The 20,487-nt window shown below is 58.4% G+C and overlaps 2 protein-coding genes across 3 annotated transcripts in view; one reads left to right on the forward strand and one right to left on the reverse strand.

Moving 5' to 3' along the window:
• The window catches only part of PHB1 (prohibitin 1), a 165,977-nt gene that overhangs the window by 56,972 nt on the left and 88,518 nt on the right, over positions 1-20,487 (forward strand). The window lies entirely within an intron of this gene.
• NGFR (nerve growth factor receptor) lies at positions 1,935-20,398 on the reverse strand. 2 transcript variants are annotated; one of them, XM_012789709.2, is made up of 6 exons: positions 20,206-20,398; positions 13,693-13,834; positions 10,117-10,476; positions 6,143-6,395; positions 4,810-4,970; positions 1,935-4,145 (listed from the first exon to the last, which is right to left on the reverse strand). In XM_012789709.2, exons 1-6 carry the CDS (start codon positions 20,275-20,277, stop codon positions 3,844-3,846), a joined length of 1,290 nt encoding a protein of 429 aa, XP_012645163.1. In that variant the 5' UTR covers positions 20,278-20,398; the 3' UTR covers positions 1,935-3,843. The 2 variants fall into 2 exon arrangements, with proteins under 2 accessions (XP_012645163.1, XP_012645161.1); XM_012789707.2 differs by having other exon boundaries at positions 1,935-4,148.

Consider the following 20,487-nt stretch of genomic DNA (forward strand, 5'->3'; position numbering starts at 1 on the left):
CCTGTGGCTAGAGGGAACAGCAAAGCTCGAAGAATTCTAAGAAAGCTGGTATTGGGGGAGTGCAGAGAGTGATGCGGAGGATGGCTAGAGCAAGGCAGAGAGTCTGGGGGAGCTGGCAGGGGCCTCATGCAGCCCGCTGAGGCCACATGAGGATAGGAAGTCAACAAAGCATTTTAGCCATTGAGAGAAAATCAGCGGAGGGATGGAAGGAGGGCAAAGTGGGCTTCTCCACAATGTGGTGAGTGGGAGGATACAGAAGGGATCCCTTGAGGGAATCCTCCTACCAAGGAGCCCTGGGCCCGTGTTAGCCACTTCCCCACCCCCATGGCATCCCACTTGCTCCAAAGAGCTCTCTAAAATCCCTCTTCTCGCCACCCCTGTGCTCCCTCCTTGACTTCAGGCCACCACTGACTCCCACCCGCTGCCTGCCCTGCCCCACCCCCTCCACTCTGCAGCCAGAGCTAGTGCTTTATGAAATGCAAGTCTGTCCATGGAAACCCACTGCTATACGCCCCCCCCCCCACATGGCTCCCCAGTGTTCCAAGAATGTAGTCCAGGCCCCTCAGAATGTTCCTTCGCAAGCCCTTCCCCTGGGCCCCTCCACTCGCTTCCCGTTCACTCTCGGGGCTCCAGGCCCCAGAGCCTCCCCAGGCCCCAGGTGCTCGGTGCTCTCTCCCTGCAGGGCCTGGGCTGACTCCTCTGCCAGAAGCACGCTCCTCCCCTGGGTGGTCAACTGCTCATCCTGAGGAGCTCAGTTTCCACAGCCCTGCTCTGACAATCTGTCCCCGAACCCTGGGGTGGGTGGGTCTCTGCTGGGACCCCTGTTGTGGCAGCGCACACCAGATGAGAGGCTGGCAAAGAAAGAGTTTATTCCCCCAGCAGGACGGGCCTCTTTAGGAAGCAGCCGCGCCTCCCGCATCAGGCTAGAAGCATCCTCACATCCGGGACTGTCTCCTCCACCAGCCAGAAGGCTCCCCCAAGAAAGAGACTGTCTTCCGCAGCACGCTGGAGGTTTTCCGAGTACCAGGATTATTTCTCTCACCTACATGGAATCCCTCTTCCTACATCCTCCGTCTTCCTCCCAGCCCTTACAGTCTGGGGGGGAGGGGAGAGAGGAAGATGAAAAGCACCCCCCACCCTGCCCTGACCCCATGTCTAACCCTTGGCTGGGGCTGGGCTGGCCTCTCTCCGTGGATCCAGAAGTCAAGAAGGCTTGTTTGCTGTTCTTACTGGAAGCACAAGCCTTCTCCAACGACCACAAGCCAGTCCCACCAGAGGACCTGGCCAAGCCACTAGCAGGAGCTGAGAAGCTCTGACCACCTACCTGGCCAGCCTTGGAGAAGGCACAGGCCTGGGGCTGGGAACCCTGCAGCCCTGGGAGCTACCAGGCCTGGGCCAGGCGGGGCTCAAAGCCAGGCTGGCAGAAGCCAGGGTTAGGGTCTACCTACTCAAGCTTGGAGGGAGAAGCCTGCCCGCCTAAGTCCAGGCCGGGCCAGCCAGCCTCCCGCCAGGCCATCTGGAGCCAGCTCCCGTGCATGTGCTTGTGTGTGTGTGTGTTGTCTCCCAGGCCATGTGGGTGGCTGGAAGCTGCGAGGTTGCAACCTGGCCCTCCTAGCAAGCCTCTGGCTCCCCTGTGGTCAGTTTCACATCTGACATCTGGTCAAGTTCGCAGCTGGCCAGCTTCCTGCATGGTCATTTTCACTTTCCCTGTCCAAGACCTGGGGGCAAAGGGCCCCCACTCCTTCCCTACCCCATTTAAATTAACTCCTCAGCTACACAAGTGAACTTTCTGGATTTCTGTTACCACTTCCCATTTGGTGGAGAGAAAAATAGGACAAAAACTCACTGAATCGGAAATTATACCCGGGTCCCTGCCACACACCAGCCCCAGCTGACTTAACCCATGTGTATTTCCAGAAAATCTCTTTGAACCATTTTTCTTTCTTTGCTATTTAATGTTCATCACTTATGTTTTATGTGTAGGTTTCAGGAGGGCCCAAGAAATGATTACACAGGATGCAAGGGAGAGGTGACAGGGAGGGTTACAGGGGGTCCGGAGCTTGCAGCTCCCAGCTGGGGGCCCAAAGTGTTCCATCTCAGCCCAAGGGGAGGCAGGAGGGGCCCAAGAACCAAACACATGCTAAAACGTACTTGCAACCCCCCAACCTTCTCCGCACTGTTGGGGAGGAAAATAAATACACTCGGACTCCGTCCCACTTGCCAGGTACCCAGGTGAGGGGCCAGCGTGTGAGTTTCCTCCTCTCATCACAGACTGAGGTCCGAGAAATGCCATCTACATACAATGCTCCTAGTCCCCTCCACAGGGTCTGGAGAACCCTGGGTGGGGAGGGGGTAGCTGTCAGCGCACAGCCTGCCTGGGGCTCGATCATGCTAAATAGAGGGAGAGCCACACTCATTCCAACATCAAGCAAAACAGAACAGACCAGGGAGGGCACGGAAAGGCCACTGAGACCTCGGGGCCCCTTTCTGGCCAAGCTAAGGAAAAACAGTCCTTTGCAGGGCCCTCTAAGCTTGGGAGGAACCCCCTGGGGCCACAGTCTAACTGAGTTCCTTCTTGCTGAGTTCCCACACTGGCCCACTTTTCACTTTTCTTCATCACAACCTTCTGGGTCCAGCCAAACCCCCGCTTGCAGGGACGGGGAGGATGGGGGCGCATTCCGCATTCCTCCACGTGCAGGCCCTTGAAGACAGACGCCAGCTCAAGCCTCAGCCGTCCAAACCCAGGGGCGAGGGAAGACAGCCGAGCAGAGTTCAATTCCCTCCAACGCTTCTCTGGCAGCTGCCCCGGGAGCTCATGGAGAACAGCGAGATTTCTCATCCGGGCTGTGTGTGTGTGTTGCAGGGTGAGGGGTCTTTAGTCCCCGGCCCCTAGGGCTGATTCTAGGGGCCAGTGTTGGCTGCGGGACTGTGCCAGGACAGAGGGCAGCCAACTGAGGCCACGCCACAGATGCCACACCCACATGCCTGAGGGGGACAGGCAGAGGAAGCAGTGCCCCTTTCCAGAACCCAAACCTGACCCGGCCACGGTGACCAGTGGACCAGGCCCTGGGCAAGCATCCCACCTCCAGGAGCGGGGACGGGCGCCTGGAGATGGCGGAAGGCAAACGAAAGCTTCAAAACACTTCCAGAAGGCCACTTTCCCCCTACCCCTTCCCTCAAGCAAACCTGAGGCTCCTCATCTAGAGAGGAGAGTCCTGCCTATACTTGGCCTCCCCATTGCTGTGTGGCTTTGGGTAAGTCACTGTCTCTCTCTGGGCATCAGTGTCCTGAATGTAAAATGAGGGGTGGACTGGGTGTCTGACAGTCCTCTGCTCCTCTTCACCTGAGGCCAGAGGGGAGGGGATAGGGGGCCGAGGGAGGGTTTAGGCCACTGGGATGCTCCCTCGACCCCCAAGTTCACAGTGTAGAGTCCATGGCTCTGGTTCCTCGGTACCTCCCTCTGAGTCTCTGGGGCCTTGGCACTGCCCCCAACACCATCCCTGGTGTCAGCCCCCACCCAGCTACGACACCTGCTAAGCGGGCTGGCCCACTTAGCAGCGTGGGAGGAAGGGGACAGTAGCCTGAGATGGGGAAGGGGCAGGCAGGGTGGGGCGGGCAGCAGGGGGACTTCTCTCGTCGGACGGGGAGTGTGATCAGAGGTGAAGGGCCACTCGGGTGCAGCGACAGGGCTGTGGTTTGGGGGCCTGGACTCCGAGGCCCTGCCCAGAGGAGAGGAGTTCAGCCCCGGCGGGCTGGCCCACCCCAGAGGCACAGGCTCCACGGGGCTTGGTTGGAGCATCAGTTGTCGGAATGTTGGGGTGGGGCAGGGGCTCCCAGGTGGGCTCACACCGGGGACGTGGCCGTGGACTCGCTGCACAGGCTCTCCACGATGTCGGCGCGCTGGATGCGGCGCAGGGCGGCCAGCAGGGCATCGAGCGTGGCGCTGTCCTGGGCCGCCCAGCTGGCGAGCAGGGCGCGGGCAGGGCAGGCCTCGTGGGTGAAGGAGTCTATGTGCTCGGGCTGGTAGCCCAGCTCGCCCGCCAGGTGCCGCCAGGTGTCCCCCGCAGAGCCGTTGAGCAGCTTCTCCACCTCCTCCCGCTTGGCTGGGGGCAGGCTGCTGTAGAGGCCTCCGTCACCCTTGAGGGCTGCTGAGAACCCAGAGGGGCGTCAGTTCCCACCGGCATCCCCTTCCCCCGCAGGGGGCACAAGGGCCTGGGGAAGACCCGAGAAGGGCCAAGGCATCTCTCCGCCCTCTCTGGGGGCTAGAGGCAGAGGGATGGCCAAGCTGAGGTCCTGGACAGGGCACAGGGCAGTGGAGGGGTCTGGGGGGTGCTGACTCACGGTCCCTTCCTCACTGGTGGCTCCTGCAAGATCCCCACCACCTCACCCTCCTCCCCTTCCCCCAGCCATTAATCAAGGCAGAGGAGGAGACCGGACTTCCCAGTTCCAGACAACTGCAGCAAGTGTCCTGGTGCCAGCTGTGGGCCGCTAATTAGGGTACCCGCTTAACTACTTGTTCCCCAGAAGTCCAGGGCAGGAGGCTAATTGCAGCTACTTTGGAAAGTAATTATCCCCCAGGGGGGACAATTAGCTTGATGAGTCTGGATGCTCCAACTTGTAAAAGCCTCCGTTTCCCAGGCCCTCCCACCAGAAAGTACCTCTCCTACCCAGCCCCACACCCCAGCCAGCCTCTCCCATCCTTCTGCAGAGGCCCCTGTTCAGCCCACCCTTCTGACAGTCCTTCCTGGAGTCTAATCTTAACCACTCCTGTCCTCCCGCCTGAGCTCCCCTGCCTGCCCCGCTGCTCACCCTGGCCCGAGGCCGTCTGTGTGTGCGGCTGCTGGTCGTGCAGGCTCTGGCTATCCACCGAGATGCCACTGTCGCTGTGGAGCTTTTCTCCCTCCGGTGGGGGCGTCTGGTTCACCGGCCGGCTGTTGGCCCCTTGCTTGTTCTGCTTGCAGCTGTTCCACCTGGAGCCGGAGGACAGGCTGGTGTCAGGGTGACAGGCTGTAGCTGCCGATGGGCTGAGGTATCTGCTCTGACGCGCAGGGGCCAGGGCACGGTAGGGGCCCAGCTCTCCCCACCACCCCCATAGTACCTAAGGTCCTTTTTCCTTTACCTATCTGTCCCCACCGCCCCGGCCAACAACGAAAGCTCCATGAGGGTAGAGCGGCATAAATAAATAACTGCCTGGGAATTCCACTGTTCCCCATCTACTCTTCTAAAATACTCCACGCGTGGGCAGCGATATAGAAAAGCATTTCCTCTGCAATTATAAGCAACAACAAAAAACTGACAACAAACCCAATGTCCATCAATAGGGGACTGGCTAAATAAATTACAATCCATCCATATTATTGAATGAGTGGTCACAAATGGTCAGATAATGTGTGTGTCCCGAGGAAAGCTCTCCTGAGGGAGATTAAGTGAGACAGTAAGTTACAGAATATGTATAGTATGATCCCACGGCTGCTTAAAAAACGCCCTGCATGTTTACGTATAATTATAAAAGTTTTATATACGTGTTTACATAAAATACACACAGAAAATAATTAGGAAGGATCCATTGCAAACAGAGTCCCATGAGGGGAGAAGCAGGATTTGGGGAGACAAAAGGGGGCTTTGAAAGATATTGGTCTTGTTTGCATTTTCCTAAACAAGCATGTATTACTTTGATGATTATTTTAAAAAGAAAAATGGAAAATATATTTAAAACTGTGAAATGCTTTCCAGGAGTTCTTGCACATTCCAGACTCCTGGGTGAGGGATCCCGAGTGTGATGAGGGAAGGGGAAGGGACACATGCGCACACGGTGACCGTGGGGTGAATGGGGTTGGGGGGCTGAGGGCACGGGCAGGTGTGGGTGAGGGGAATCAGGGCGGGAAGCAGCAGGGAGTGAGGAGGGCTGGAGCCAGGCCAGGGCCCCACAGGACGGGGCCCATCCTTTCCTCTCCCCGCCTGCTGCCCTGCCCTGCCCTGCCCTGCCCTGCCCTGGGGTGGCACAGCGGATGGAGAGTAAGGATGAACTTGGTTGGGGTTGAGTTAAAAATAAAAGGGGGTGTGTGTTTTCAGGTCAAGGTCAGAGCAAAGCCCTCCTTGGGGACAAGCGTCCCCACTCTCTGTCCCCACCATGCCCACTCACCTCTTGAAGGCGATGTAGGCCACGAGGCCCACAACCACGGCGGCCAGGATGGAACAATAGACAGGGATGAGGTTGTCGGCGGTGCCTCGGGTCACCACGGGCTGAGAGCTGCCCATCACTGTGGTCACCACATCTGCCACTGTGCTGGCCACGAGGTCTTGTTCTGGAGGTGCCTCGGGCTCCTGGGTGCCAGGGGCTGTGCTTTCCGAACCCTCCGGGGGTGTGGACCGTGTAATCCAACGGCCGGGGATCTCTGGGAGAAAGGGACACAGGAGTAAGGGCCCAGTCCCCAAAGAAGCCCCCCTCCCCCACCTTACAAACTGACCCACTCCATGCTTCTTCCTGAGCCCCACCCCTGTCCCGGTGCTCCTGTGCCCAGCTGTTATGCATGGGGTGGGGGCTGGGGCCGTGTGCATAATGTCGCGATGCTACAGAGCAAGAGCCTTGGAGCCCAGAGACCCAGGTCTGCTGTAGCCCTGTCTCTGTTGTGTGAGTCTGGGCCATTTCCTTTTTCTCACAGGACCTCAGTTTCCCCATCTATAGAACGAGGATATTAAAAGAGATTGTCTCTAAGCTCCCTTCCATCTTGGGCTGTGGTCCTAAAATTCTATTGTGCCTCCCATGGGTACCAGAATCCTGGATGGGGACAAACACACAAGACTGAGCCACAGGGAAGCCTCAAGCCAGAGTCACTCTGGGGAAATGTGTCTCTGGCCCCAGGTGTCTCCTGTGACAGTTGTTGTCCCCTAAGGACAGTCACCCCGGTCATAAGGAAGGATGGGGTACCCAGGTCTAGTCAGAGAGGAGCTTCCCCTGCACCACCTCCCCGAGAGCCCCTCGTCCTGTCTCTAATATCCCAGGGTCTAGGCTTTGGGGGGAGGCTGGATTGCTTCCCTGCCCCAGTCCTTGGGCGGTGGCCAGCCTTTGCTTCCTGCCCTGCTCGCCCCCACACAGCCTCATCCTGCCACCCAGGGAAGACAGTGTCAGGTAGCCAGAGCCCTCCTTGGGCAGGAAGCAAAGCGCTGGTGGAGAGGGGCCGGCAAGGCAGGTACTGCCCACTGCCTCTGGTAGGGGAAACTGTACTCTGCCACCCACCTAGGCCCTCTCATGCCAGCTGGGCACTGCCAGCCTCCCTGGCAGGGCACCCAGCACTTCCTGGCACTGGTGGGTGGGATTTTCCATTCTTCCACACTGCGGGGCAGTGCGAGGGGTTGTGGGCTCTGGACGGCCTGGGGGTACTTGTCTGGGCAAAGTCGCCTACCCCATCCGTCCTCACTTCCCACGCCTGGGGCAGGAGGGAAAGCAGATGGGAGATGCCAATGGGGTGAAGGGGAGGGCACCTTGCTCCCAGTTTGCCCACCCGAGTAGGAGTTGAAGCTGCCTACTGGTCTTCTGGGCCTTCTCAACTCCAGACGAGATGCTTCAAAGGCCCCCGTTTTCAGCACCTGGTGAGGGGTGAGGCCCCCACATGTGATTCTGGAGTCCATCTGGCTGGCAGTGGTGAGGGGGCTTCTCTCTGCCTCCCCCTCCCGCCCTGGCCCTGCCGTAGTCCTGGGAGGGGATGGAGGGAGTGGGGTGGGGAGTGGAGGAGACACAGCCCTGTCTCCTGGCAGCCTTAGATGATCCTGGTACCAGGAAAGGTCTTCTCTTGCCCCGCTGCAGGACTGGACGAGCGGGCGGGGGGCGCAGCTCCAGCCCAGAGGTTGAAGAAACAGCTCAGCTCAGACTGACCCCAACCCGAGGCTGAAGGTGTGTGAAAACGGTGGGGGTGTGGTGAGTCAGCCCACTACAGAGAGGAGATGAGAGCCCGGTGGGGAGCGGGGAGAGACAGGCCAGACTGGAGACAGTGCCGACTGTCCGGGGCGCTTCCCTCCCTCCCCAATCCCCTCTGACGGGGTGGGGATGAGATCCAGATGTGGCCGTGTCCACTAGCATTCCAACCCGCTAAGCCCTTGGCAGGTCCTGACAGCCGTTTCCGGAATGGGATCTGTCAGACTTGGGGGTGGAAGGAAGGACCTGGTTACTCCTCCTAAGCCCAAATTTCACCAGGGCAAGGGGGGGCCCTTTTGCCCTAAGGGTGGGTGAGTCACCATGCTGACACCTGAAATGTATATGCAGCAAAGTATGGTCCACTGAAGGGGAGGGGGCAACCAAACCAAGAATCAAATTCCATTTCCTGAAATGGTCCCACTGTCCTGGAGCTGACATTTAACCCTTCAGAAGCTGGATCTGAAAGGGGAACAGGGGCAGGGATAAAGACACCCCTCCTCCTTCAGGGTGGCTGGGAAAGTGGGTTGGTATCTGGGAGAACACTGTGAACGCCCCAAAAGGCAGAGCCCGCCTCCCCCAGCCACCACCTTTCTTTGCTCTAACCGCACCCCTGACTAAGTCCCCCCACTGGCTGGTCTGGACTTGCCTGAGGAACCGTGCTGCCCGCCCGCCTGCTGCCTGGCTGCTGAAACTCCCTCCCTGGTCTGCCTGGCGCCTGATGCCATTTGCCTGTCTGCTGGCCCAGGGCAATCGCCATGAGAACTACCATGTCCTGTGCCCTGTTCCTCCTCTACCCACCTCCACAACGCAGGGAACTTCAAACACACACCTGGGCTCGGCCTAGCTTAACAGCTCTCTCTGCCCTGAGTTGCGTGAGCCAGAGATCACTTGGAAGGCAGGCATGGGTTGTCGGAGCCCCTGTCAGACTGGGGGGTCCCCCAGGGCAGGAGGTCTATGGATCCCATTTGACTGGGGGCTGACTGGGGCAGAGCTGTGCTGCCTCCATCAGAATGGGGGATCTCCAAAGTTGGGGCTGTCTTCCCCCGCAGCCCAGAACTAAGTGCTGGGTCCCTGGCTCCCTCATCAGATAAATGGGAAGGTTGCTGCTCTCTTGTCAAACTGGGGGCTGCCTGCAGGAGGCGCTGTGTTCCCTGCTCAGAGTAAGGGCAACCTAAGGGTTAGGTCTCAAAGGGAAATAGCTCAATGGGTGCACAGCCACAGGATGGACGTGCTGTAAAGGCACTGACAGCCTCTCCTTGAGCTGGAAAAGCCCACTCATCTCCCCTGCGATGGACGTCGTCACCAACCAGAGATCAAGACGGTACTCCCTTCTCCCCTCTGGAGAACTGCCCTGCCTCCTTGAGGTCAGCTCCCACCCACTGCCTACCTGCCTTGGCCTTGGGCTTCAGGGTCCCAGGCCTGCCCCTCCTATGGCCTTAGTGTTCCCTGCCCCCAACCTCATCCTTCGCTGAGCTGCAACAATGACTGCTGACCCCTCCCCCAGATACCACAGTTGAAGTGGCCATCCCCACTGTGTCCCCTAACCCACGACAACCCTGGTAACCACATGCCCAGTGAGGAAACTGAGGTCCAGAGACAGAAGTGCACGCTCTAATGTCACTCAGACAGTGACAGCATGGTTCCATCTTAGGTCCTAGAGCCCAATGGGGGATTCCCAGGGGTGCCCCCTTCCCAGCTCCCAAGCAGAGAGGCCTGGAAGAAGAGGGTGGACCTAGACCAGGCCTTGGAGCCAAAGGGTTTCAACTCCAGAGGGTCTGCAAGCCCCTTTTCCAGTTCAGAAAGCCTGCCTCAAGGATCAAATATGTCCTGCTCTGAGCTCCAGCCATGGGGGCCACCTTGGAGCCCTGGCACCCAACCGCTAGCTGGCAGCTACAGAGCAACGTGAGCTGCAATGGCTACAGCTGTCCCCCTGCGGCCTGGGACGATGACGATGCTAGCTTTCCAAACACTTAGCCCAAAGAAGGAAATAGTGAAAGGGGTCCTTGCTGAGATAGGATAGGGAATGACCTCCTCCCTCAGGTTGCCAGGAAGGGACTGAAGCTCAGGGAAGGTGCCTGCTGGCTCAAGGTCACAGAGCCAACCTGGCAGGCCGGGGGAGGCCCTTGTGGACCCCCAGGGGTGCCCTCACAGCTTCACCCCTGCATCCAGCGCCCCCACCCACCCTGCAGCCGCCCCGTGCTCACCCTCACACTCGGCGTCGGCCCAGCGCGTGCACTCGCGCAGCTGGCGCTCGGTGTCCTCGCACACGGTGCAGGGCAGGCACGGGTCCACGTGGTTGGCCTCGTCGGAGTATGTGCCGTCGGGGCACTCCTCGCACACGGTGTTCTGCTTGTCCTGGCACGAGAACACGAGGCCAGAGCCCGCCTCGCACACGCGGCACGCCTCGCAGCGGCCCGTCGCCTCGTCCTGGTAGTAGCCGTAGGCGCAGCGACACACGGCGTCGTCCGCCTCCACGCACGGCGCCGACATGCTCTGCAGGCCCACGCACTCTGTGCACGGCTTGCACGGCTCGGTGGCACTCACCACGTCAGAGAACGTCACGCCTGAGTGCAGAGGGATGGGCGGGGAAGCAGCGGGCACAGAATTTAGTCGCCTGCTTTTGGGGCACTGTGGATACAGGAGGTGGAGCCCCTCCCTCCCCCATTGCCTGCCAGGATGCTGCCCCTGGTTCAGCCTCACCCCTCACTGACTTCCCACCCTCTTCCGGTGGGAGCCCGGTCCAAGCCTGTGAAAGCTGGTGGCAGCCAAAGCGAAGTGGGAGAGGCCAGGACCCCCAGCCTCCATGCCCCAGAAACGCCGGCCCTGAGGCTTCACGGCTAACTGGTGAATTTCTTGGCAAATTCTCTCAGTGAGTTCCCAAACCTGTACCTTTGTTCCCAACAAGATTAAGGAATAATCTGAGCCTGGTTCCCACCCAACCCTGCCCGCAGGCCAGAGCAGCACTGTGGACCCAGCCCAGGCAAGGCAGGCCTTCCCCAGGAAGCCTTGGCCTCAGCAGCCTTCTGTTCCTCTCTGCACGGGTGGAGGTGCAGGTGCGGCCTGCACAGGGGTGAGGAGGGTTAGACAGCAGAATTTCCCACCCATGGCGCTTCCCCACACTTCCCCACGCTGCTGCAGGGCTTGGCTCTGAGGGTGGGGATGGGACTGCAGGCAAGAGAGTGCACGCACAGCAGGAGCGACTTAAGCTAGAAAGCAAGTAGGACCTGCACGTGTGGTCCTCTGCCCTTTCAGCTGGCATATCGGGGAGGCGCCCAAGCTCACGCTTGACTCATGGGCTCCTAAGTAATGGACGTGCACTCCAGAATGAGGGACACGTCAGGGTCCTCGCCTCCTTGTGCAGGGAGGGGGAAGGTGCAGAGCCAGATTGTCTTCACCCCTCCCACCCCAGGTGGGGACTCTGTGCTGCTGGATCTGGGAGGACCCATCCTTGCTGCACGGACAGGCAGAGCATGGGTTTAGGAACCTGAGAACCAGGGAAGGCGGGGCTGCTCAGAATGTGGGAGTCGGAGTGGAAAGACTAGCGTTCCGTAAGAAGGAAACCGAGCCCTGTGGGGCCTGGACATTATCTAAAGGCATCAAGAGACAAGATGGAGCACAGGGTCATTATCTTGGGGGAGAGGGGAGGCAAGGAAGGAATAGCCGGAAATAGGGGCAGAAATAGGGGCTGGGAGAGAAGATAAGACAGAGGGAGAGGGACCTGAAGGGAGACTTCAGTTTCCAGTCAGTTCCCACGGAGGGACCCTGTGTTTGTCTACCTAGGGAGGACGCAGACCTGGATATCAAACCTGCTTCCATCACTTATTCCCTGTGTGACTCTGGGTATTCTACTTGACCTCTCTGAGCTGTTTCTTCCTTTGTAAAATAGGGAATGATATCTCCACTCACAGAGTTGTGGTGAGGAATAAACGAACTTGGCGCATAGAAGGGATCCTATAAAGGTCCGGCCCCATGGGGGTGGGTGGTGATAAGTACAGTGAACTTTGGTGGTAGGGATATGGTCAGACAGCAGAAAGGACTTCCAAACATAAATAGCCAAGGCAGGATGTCCAATCTGTATGAATAAGAGGGTCCTATCTGGCTGGCATGTGGCAGGGGGGTGGGCGGAGTCACACTGGAGAGGAAGGGGAGAGCCCAGCTCTTGGGAAAACAAAGAAAATTAGCTGAAAACTCCTGGGAGAGGGTTTTAGGTGGTGTGAAAACTGCGGTCGTTTTTTGGCAGAGAATGAAGGCAGGAGCTTAATAGGTTTCCTTGTGGAAACGTTTTGAGGATAGAGGGAAAGTCCGCTGGGGTCGCCATCCCATAAAGTGGGCTTGTAAAGGCAGCCTGTTAACACAGCTGGAGGCGGGGGAGGGGGAGGTGGAAGGAGGGAAAAGGGGGAGGAAGTGGGAGGGGAGATTCTCAAAGCCATGGCTGAGCCTCCCCTTTCCTTCCCCAGAGATTCCAGAACTTCCTTCTCCTGAGCTACTGCACCCCACCTCCTCCTGAAGATTCCCAACTGTAGGGAGTGGGTCCCATCCCAGGAGATTTAGGCCCAAGGAGGAGAGCCTTGGGCTTCAGTCTTGGAAGTGAGACAGGCAGACACTGGAGCTTTCGGGATGGCAGATGGTTTGGCCAACCCTGCCCTGGAATGGAAACCCTGTAGGCCAGGGCTAGGGCAGGTGGCCAGACATTCCCACCCAGGCCTGGGCACCCTTCTGCTGGCACTGGGGATACAGCGTCCACAAGCACAGAGGTGGGAAGACTGTGTCCAGGGAACACCAAGGAGTTGGGGCCGCCTGAAGGATAGGTAGACTGGGGAGAGAAGCTTCCAGAGGTGAGATGAGGTCAGCAGGTGGGTTCAGCGTTCCCAGCCCTATACCTTTTTCCCAGCAGGATTAAACAATAATCTGAGTATGGTTCCCACTGGCCCTCCAAGTGGGCACTGTATGCCAGATAGCAGGCAGGATCTGACTGGCAGTAGTCAGGAAAGGGCACTGAGCCCATGCTCAAGGGCTGGGGCCTGGGGGCATTAGCACAGACCAGGACTCCTGAATCAAAAGTGCACAAAATTCAGACCCTGGGCAAGACTGGGGCCAAAGAGCCCACAGCCCCCATCCCTCTGCCTGCCTCCTCCACCAGCCCTGACATTTTCTCCCCTCCTGAAGGAGATCCCAGCAAGGAATGGCCACAGCTCCCCCTCCCCTCCCCCACCCCATGTCCCCCCACAGTAAGGACATCCCCCAACAGTAAAGATGTCCTTATAGTGCTCCCACCCCTCTCCCTGCTGCCTGGGGAAGCTGGAGAAGAGTCTGCCTTGGGGGAGGGGTTGCCACACCCTGCCAGGATCCCCCAAGGTCAGTCTCCAGGGCAGCCAGGATTTGATCCTCCTCTCCCTTCCCCCAGACACAGGAGGGTAAGTGGCAGCCATTGATTTTGCAGTGCAGATATTTTTAGCTGGTCTTAGCATCAGCTACTCCTCCCTACCTGGCCACCCTCTTCTCCCAGGCCTCTCTGCTTGGGAGCTGGGAAGGGGGCACCCCTGGGAATCCCCCATTGCGTCCCCTGTCTCCCTCCTCACACTTCCTTCCTCCATTCTCAGCTTCTCCTGTGGGCTTCCTACACTGGGTCAGACCCACTTCTGGCAGCCATACAGTGGCAGGCTGGAAACCCTGCTAGGAGGCAGGTCACTTATAAGGCCTCTATTGGGCATGCTCCTCCGCAGTCCCCTCTCCTCCCTCCTAATCCTCTGCCCTCACCCTGCCTGCCACGGGATACTTACTGTCCAGGCAGGGCTCACACACGGTCTGGTTGGCTCCGCAAGGCTGGGCCACACCCTCACCCAGGTTGCAGGCTTTGCAGCACTCCCCGCTGTGGGTGTACAGGCCTGTGGGGCAAGCCTCCTTGGCACCTCCCAGGGACACCTGAGTGAGGGGAGATCAGAGGGTCAGACTGGCAAGAGAAGGGGGGAGCTGTCTTCCGGGAGACCAACCCCCCCCCATGCCTTCTATTGGAACCACCTGGGCTAGGATGAGCTCAGCAGGGAGGCATTAGGCACATCAAAGGTGGCAGGGAGAGGCGGTGGGGCACAGTGTGCCCCTGCAGGCTGCTACATGTGGGAAGCCAGAGCTCAGCCGTTGACCTTCAGGAAAGTTCACCTTGGGGTTAGAGCAACTCCTGGAATCCTGGCGTTACACCACATGGGGAAGGAGGACTGAGGCCCAGCAGAGGGCCTGCCGGCAGGGACATCCTAAATGGTTGGACAGGTTGCAGCTTGCACAGGGCTCCCAGCCAAGGGGGCAAGTAGGGCTGAAATCTGCCCAAACTCCATTCGCTAAGCTTCGCACCTGCATGCTGTGTGTATTCAAGGAGGGCCTTTTTCTACCAGAGGCCAGCAGAGCCCTATTCCAGGTCCTTATTTCCACATATTAAATAACAAGTGGGAGGTGTCTGTGCCTAAGAGTACAGGGCAGAGGCCTAGGGTCTTGGGCTGGAATCCTGCCTCTGCACTGGGGGTCTGGCCTGCCCTGCCTTCCTGCTCTGAGTCTTCATGTCCCTACATAGACAGAGATAGCTCAGTGCCAGGGCAAAGGACCACCCGATTGGCAAGAGTCTGGCGCCAAGGCAGGGAGAAAGGGATGTCAAGACAGTGGCTGCTCTCACCACCCAGCAGCCCTGCCCCATCAGGGTTTGATTACCAGCCACAACACCTCCCCCCCACCCCCATGTGGCCACTGGGAACAGTGCTGGGACCAGGGGAAAGGGGAGTCAGATTCCTGCCACTGAAGCATCTTTGCTCATGGATGGAACGATTTAACACCAGATTCCCTAGAGGGAGGGGCTGCTGGAGGCTTGCTTTATATTTCTGTTCCTTAAAAAACAATCTTAATGTCCAATAAAACTCCAAAGCCTGCTTCACTGCCTCCAGACCATGCAGCCCCATCTGGTACTGAGAAGTCTGAGCTCTTGGGTCGTGGGACCAGGGGGGCTTTACAAGGTTGTATGTGGCATTCCTCTGCTTCCTCATTGGCCAGATTGTGGCCAAGACACTCCCTTCCCTCTAGGCTTTTAAACCATCCTGTGGTCTCACCAGGGTTTGGTGGGGGAAAAAACAGAGGAGACAAGGGGATGGACAGGTTGGATCAACCAAGGAGGCAACCTGTGGTCCTCGTGGGACTGGCAGGGAGGGCACAGACATCAGAGGAGAGGAACCTTGGGTGTTGCCACCGTCTCTTCCCAGGTGCCAGCAGCACACAGTGCTGGGAACATGTGCAGACCAGGAGCCTGGAAGGGTGATGTAAGGGGGGCCAGATGCAGGCTTTCCCCCAGGAGGAGAGATTCCAGAAGGATCTGTTCTGATTTCTTTTCATCCTTTAGGGCTCTGCTGAAATGTTACTTCCTCGTGGAAATGGTCCTGTTGCTCCCACCCCTCCCAGATTAGGTGGAGCTGCCTCATTACACGTCCTCCCTGCTCTTAAGTTCTCTCCATTCTTGCTGGCCTGATACTTTATAGATCCCTTACTAGCTGTCAGCTCCCTGAAGGAGCTAGATTGCCCCAGTGCCTGCCATAGTACCTGGCATGTAGTAGGGACCCAATGTATATAAGTGTGGGAGCTAACATGAAAATACTCTATGACCTCAATTAACCAGAACACCAGGAGAATGACTCTTTTTGGACAGCCGAGTTTCCCTAGTCAAGGATTTGCTGCTGTAATCAGCTAGTGTTGTTGATTTTCACCATAGTAGCTGCACCCTTCTCTGTCTCTGGAACGTGCCTTCATAGTGTCCCATGATTCAGGGACACTGTATTTACACCAGTGATTCCTCTGGGCTGCAATGCAGGGAAGCTCTTGTGTTCTTTATCCCAAATGACCACACTTTTGTCTTTTTGAGTTCTTCCGTCAGCTTTTTTATAGTTTTTCTGCTTCCTCCCTTCCTGTCAAGGTATCAGTTGTCACTTCTTGCTGCTACTAGAGTGTGACCTGAAGCAGCCTCTCCCCCACCACTCTAGTTTATTTAAGGTCTAATTGACTCTTCAGAGACTGTGTAACTAGCCTTGGTAGAAAGGCGTGTAAACAGGATCTAGACCAGGAGGGGGCAACTCTCTGCTTAAGACCTGTGAGCTACGGTGCCTCCCTCCTCCATCGCTCTGAATCCTGGCTCCTCCCTTAAGAGCTCCGGGACCTGGGACAGGTTTTGAATTTCTCTGAGCCTCTGCTTCCTCCTCATTCAGTAATCATGACAGTACCTGCCTCATAGGATTGCTGTAAGCATTAAACGAGTGAATAAGGTGTTTATAATATACTTTGGGACCCCTCTTTTCTCCAAGGTCTGTCTTGCTGCTTTTGTGGCTCTTGGCTCTGTTCCAGTTAGCTGAGGTCAGCAGAGACCTGAAGCCTGGATAGCTGAGGGGTCTGTCCATGGTAGTCGTGGGCGGCATGGCAGCTCTGTGCAAGCCCCTCTGCCAAGAATCCTGTTCTCCCTGAGGCAGCCCAAGGTCCTCTCTTTTCTCCCAAGACTTGCACTTGGAGGCGGGACCAGATAATTAACAACCATGTGTTTCCTATGCTTATTTTATGTTTCTTCTGCCCTAAAATCCTAGCTCTGCTACTTAATAAATAGTACGGTACTTTGAGTAAATTACTTAATCTCCCTAAACCCCAGTTTTCCCACCTAAAACATTGGGTTGATAATATCTACCACACAGGGTTGCTGGGAACATCAAATGAAGTCATTTATACAAATTATGTCTGGCATATAGTAGGAATTTAATAAATGTTAGTTATCCAAGAAGTATCTTGTCTTAGGGAGAATGAGCTGCTGGCCCTAGGCAGGAGGTACTGGGATGGGAGAGGTTAGCCAAGCAGGGAGGGGTGACTAGAGTTCAGGCTACTTGTTCCACAGTCAGATCCAAAATGATAAATTTAGCAAAATGGCAGATACATTTGCCCGAAATTTGTATGTATTACATTTATTCATTTAAATTCGATAGAATGATTTCATCCCATTTTCAGGAATGTTTACAAGCTTTGTTTATGACATTTCAAGTCTTTCAAGGAACCAATGTGGAAATATCCTTAGATGAATTAACTTTTCAGAATCTCATTTTCTTTTAATTGGAGAAAAGAGTAAATGCACCAAAATAGTTGAAAGTATTTGAAGCTATATGAATGTTTCAGTGTGATCAGTCCTGACCACTCACAACAGCTTGGGCAAAGGGTTCCTTAGGTGATTGGAGCCACCTTCAGAGCCATGGTGTTTTCAAATATTTGGAGAGTCTTTTGAGTTTGATGCAAACCCAGGGGAGGCACTGGCACATTCCCCCCACCCCTTTTGGGTGGAGGTTGAGTTGGGGGTAGGAGGCAAGAGCTAATTACCTAGATGATGCTATAGGGAGACTTGAGAGGGGGCAGGGGCTCTGCGTGGGGAAAAGGGCTCAAGTTCTAAATTGGTGGTGACAAAGGTATAGGGCATGGATCTAATCTCCCAGGCTAGTGGGAGTTCAGGGCCAGGCTCCTTCTGGAACTTAGATGGTGGGAGAGGGAGGGAGCCTGGCACACAGGAAAGGGTAAGCTCCAAGCCAAAGGTCCTGGGCTCCGACAAGGGTGCCGCCCCTTGCTTGCTAACTAGGGGAACGCAACCAGCTCCCGCCTGCAAATGGGAGGTTCAGCTTCCTCAGTTGTAAAATGGATTCCCATTTAGTTTCCCTAAATTATCTTGCTAGGACCCTTTAAGGATTAAATAACTCAAGAGAAAGTATTCAAGGCAGTGTGAAACACATAGGAGGCACTCAACACATTTTATCATTCCCGCCTCCCCACCGCGACCCCCAGGGAGGAAACGCGTCGCTTGAGCCAGACCGGGCTGGTACAGTGGGCTGGGGGCCTTTCTCTCCCGGAGCCGCCTCCCCACCCACCCACCATCCACCCCAGCCCGGCCGTTCACGCCGGCCCATTTGCTGTCCTCGCTGCATCCTCTTAGGCGCATTAGCCAGCCCGGCGGCTCCGGTTACAGACGTCTGAATGACAAAGTACCTCCATTACCGGCGTGGCCCGCCAGCCGACCCGCCGGGACGCGCTCTGGTTTCAGCGCGCTCGCCGCGGCCCAGGAAGGGACTCGGACCGCCGCTGTGCGCAGAGCCGGCCGGTGCCGCGCGGCCCCGCGTGGAGGCGGAGGCGAGAGCCGCAGGGGCCGCAGACGGCAGATTCCGCTCCGGGGCCACCGTCCCGAGCCCCTAGGCCCTCCACGCCCAGCTCCCCTCCTTCCTTGCTTCTCTACTCGGGGACAAACGCTCCCGCCCAGATCGCGAGCCCACGCCCTCACCCCTCCAGGATCCGGACTACAGGCGACCCCACTCCTTCCTCCCCGCCACCGTGGCCCACGCTCCCCACCCCAAGGTGAGACGCATCTCTAGCCAGAGGCCTTAGTCAGCAAACGTGCCCGCCCGCAGTCACTCCCAAAGCTCCGGACGAGCCACAGGTACTGACAGCTCCAGGGAAGCGGGGCTGAGCCTCGGGAATGGGACCAGCGCCCACATGGGGTGTCTGCCCACCCCACTTGCATGTTCCACCGCCGCCTGACTCTGGGGATGTGTCAACCCCGCCGCTGTCGTGAAACACAGCTCTTATCCCGAGCTGGCACGCCCGGCTGCCCCCTTAAGAAATGAGAGGGCTACGGGCTGAGAGTCAGGCGAGGAGAGTCTAGCCATGACTCTGGCCCGACTTGCAGTGGGATCTTGGCGGAGTCCTTTAAACTCTCAGAGCTTCAGTCTCCATATCTGTAAAACGGAGATTTGGGGGGCAATGCTCAGATGAGAGATGAAGATGGCCGGAGAGTGAGGACGCCTCCTCCGTTGCCAAACCTTCCAGGGCACTCAGTTCACGGCCACAAACACCAAGTCACATCTCCTAAAAATCTAGTTAGAACCACCAGGAGGATTCAGGTGCTTTCGAGGAGGACCCGCCCATCTCTGCCGAGTCGGTGCCTCAGGACACCCCGCGACAGAACGCGAGGCGTCCGAACGCCCCCGTCTCGTTAGATGCCCAGCGGGGCGCAGACGAGTCCGATCCTCTGGGGCACGGGAGCCCAAAGAGTGTGGTGAGGGCGCCGCTCAGGTCGCGTAACTTAATGGGTGGCGAAGCGCAGCCCCAGGCTCACAGGCAGCTGCGCGTGGCACGTCCAGCGCCCCCCAGCGCCCTCTGCGGGCCGCCTCCCGCCTGCGCTGCCGGGAGCTGCGGGACGGTCCCCGCCTTGCGCGTCCTGGCGCTCTGCACCCAGTGGCCGAGGCCAGGTGGGTTGGGGGAACCCCTGCTCCATCCCTCCGGATCCGCCGCGCAACTTCAAACCGTGAGAACACGCGTGTCGGGGGAGCCTGCGGGACGTAGGGGAACCCGGGGTGCGGGTTCGCCCGGGAGAAGTGGGCGCTCCCTTCCCAGCCCCGATCACCAGCCTCAATTCCCGGACTGGGCGAGGCGGCGAGAAAGAGCGCGGGGACAGGCGCGGGAAACGTCCGTGCCTCGGCTCCCTCGTTGCTTCCCACTGTGCCTCAGCGGGCAGCCGGGGTCCCGACCACTTTAGCGTCCGCACCCCCTCTCTGTCCGCTTTCCTTTAGCTCCCATCTCTCTACCCCCCTGGCTGGCGTCCCTTTTCCGCCCTCCCTAATCCACTTCTGCTCCTCTTCAATCGCTCTCCGGCTCCCTAACCTCTCCCTCCGACGCCCCTCCCCCCCATTGTCTGGCCGGTCCCCATTGTCCACGCTGGGTCCCCACTGCCTCCAGTCCCTCCGACCTCCACCTCCATTGTTCCATCCCCTCCTCTCCGGCTCCCCGCCCCAGCGCCGCTCACCCCTCACATCTCTAGTCCTCGTCCCATTCCCCCTCCTTCTCTCGCCTTGGTTCCGTCCCACGACTCTCCAGAGACTGAGATGCAGAGGGGGAACGTCCCCGCGGGATCCCGGCATTCGAGTGCCCTCTTCCGAGGAGCCCAGGCATCCGAGAGCCCCATGTCTCCTCCCGGGAGACCCCTCCCAGCTCCCCCGCCCCGCCCCGCGGTACCTGAGGACCGGCATCCGTGCGCCGGTCGTGCCCGCATCTCTACCTTGGGGCTCAGGGTCGCCTCTGCGCTCCGAGAACCCTAGACGCTCCTCCGTGGATGCCGGCATCAGAGCTCCTTTTCTGCCACCCACCCCCAGCATCTGGGACCCCACTCCTCTCTGTTTCCTGGGTGGCGGCGCCCGACTCCCCTCGGGGTTCAGATCCCAGGAAAGGGAGCGGGCTCCCCTCTGGCTAGCACTCACCCCCAGGAGCAGCAGCAGCCACAGCAGCAGGCTTGAACCGTCCATGGCGCGGCCGGCGGCACCTGCCCCCATCGCCCGCCTCCCGCGGCAGCGCTCGGCTTCCAGCTCAGTCCGCTCTGCGGACCGATAGGGCAGCGCCCCGCGGCACTCCAGCGCCCACCCGCCTGCCGGAGCTGGCCGAGGCTCCGCTCGCTCTGCCTGCGGGCGGGAGGGGCCGGGTGAAGCCAGTGCGGCGGCCCCGCCTCCTCCCCGCCCCGCCCGCCCACCCCCGGAACCGCGCCC

This window comes from Microcebus murinus, chromosome 18, assembly GCF_040939455.1.
Source record: "Microcebus murinus isolate Inina chromosome 18, M.murinus_Inina_mat1.0, whole genome shotgun sequence".
Classification (NCBI taxonomy): domain Eukaryota; kingdom Metazoa; phylum Chordata; class Mammalia; order Primates; family Cheirogaleidae; genus Microcebus; species Microcebus murinus.

What these genes read in the sequence shown, in the direction of transcription:
- NGFR (XM_012789707.2), bottom strand. Translation starts at nt 20,277, where the DNA reads ATGGGGGCAGGTGCCGCCGGCCGCGCCATGGACGGTTCAAGCCTGCTG. An exon ending in GTGTGAGCCCTGCCTGGACA is followed by an intron (nt 10,477 to 13,692) that starts GTAAGTATCCCG and finishes CTCTGCACTCAG; the next exon opens with GCGTGACGTTCTCTGACGTG. An exon ending in GGCCGACGCCGAGTGTGAGG is followed by an intron (nt 6,396 to 10,116) that starts GTGAGCACGGGG and finishes CCTTTCTCCCAG; the next exon opens with AGATCCCCGGCCGTTGGATT.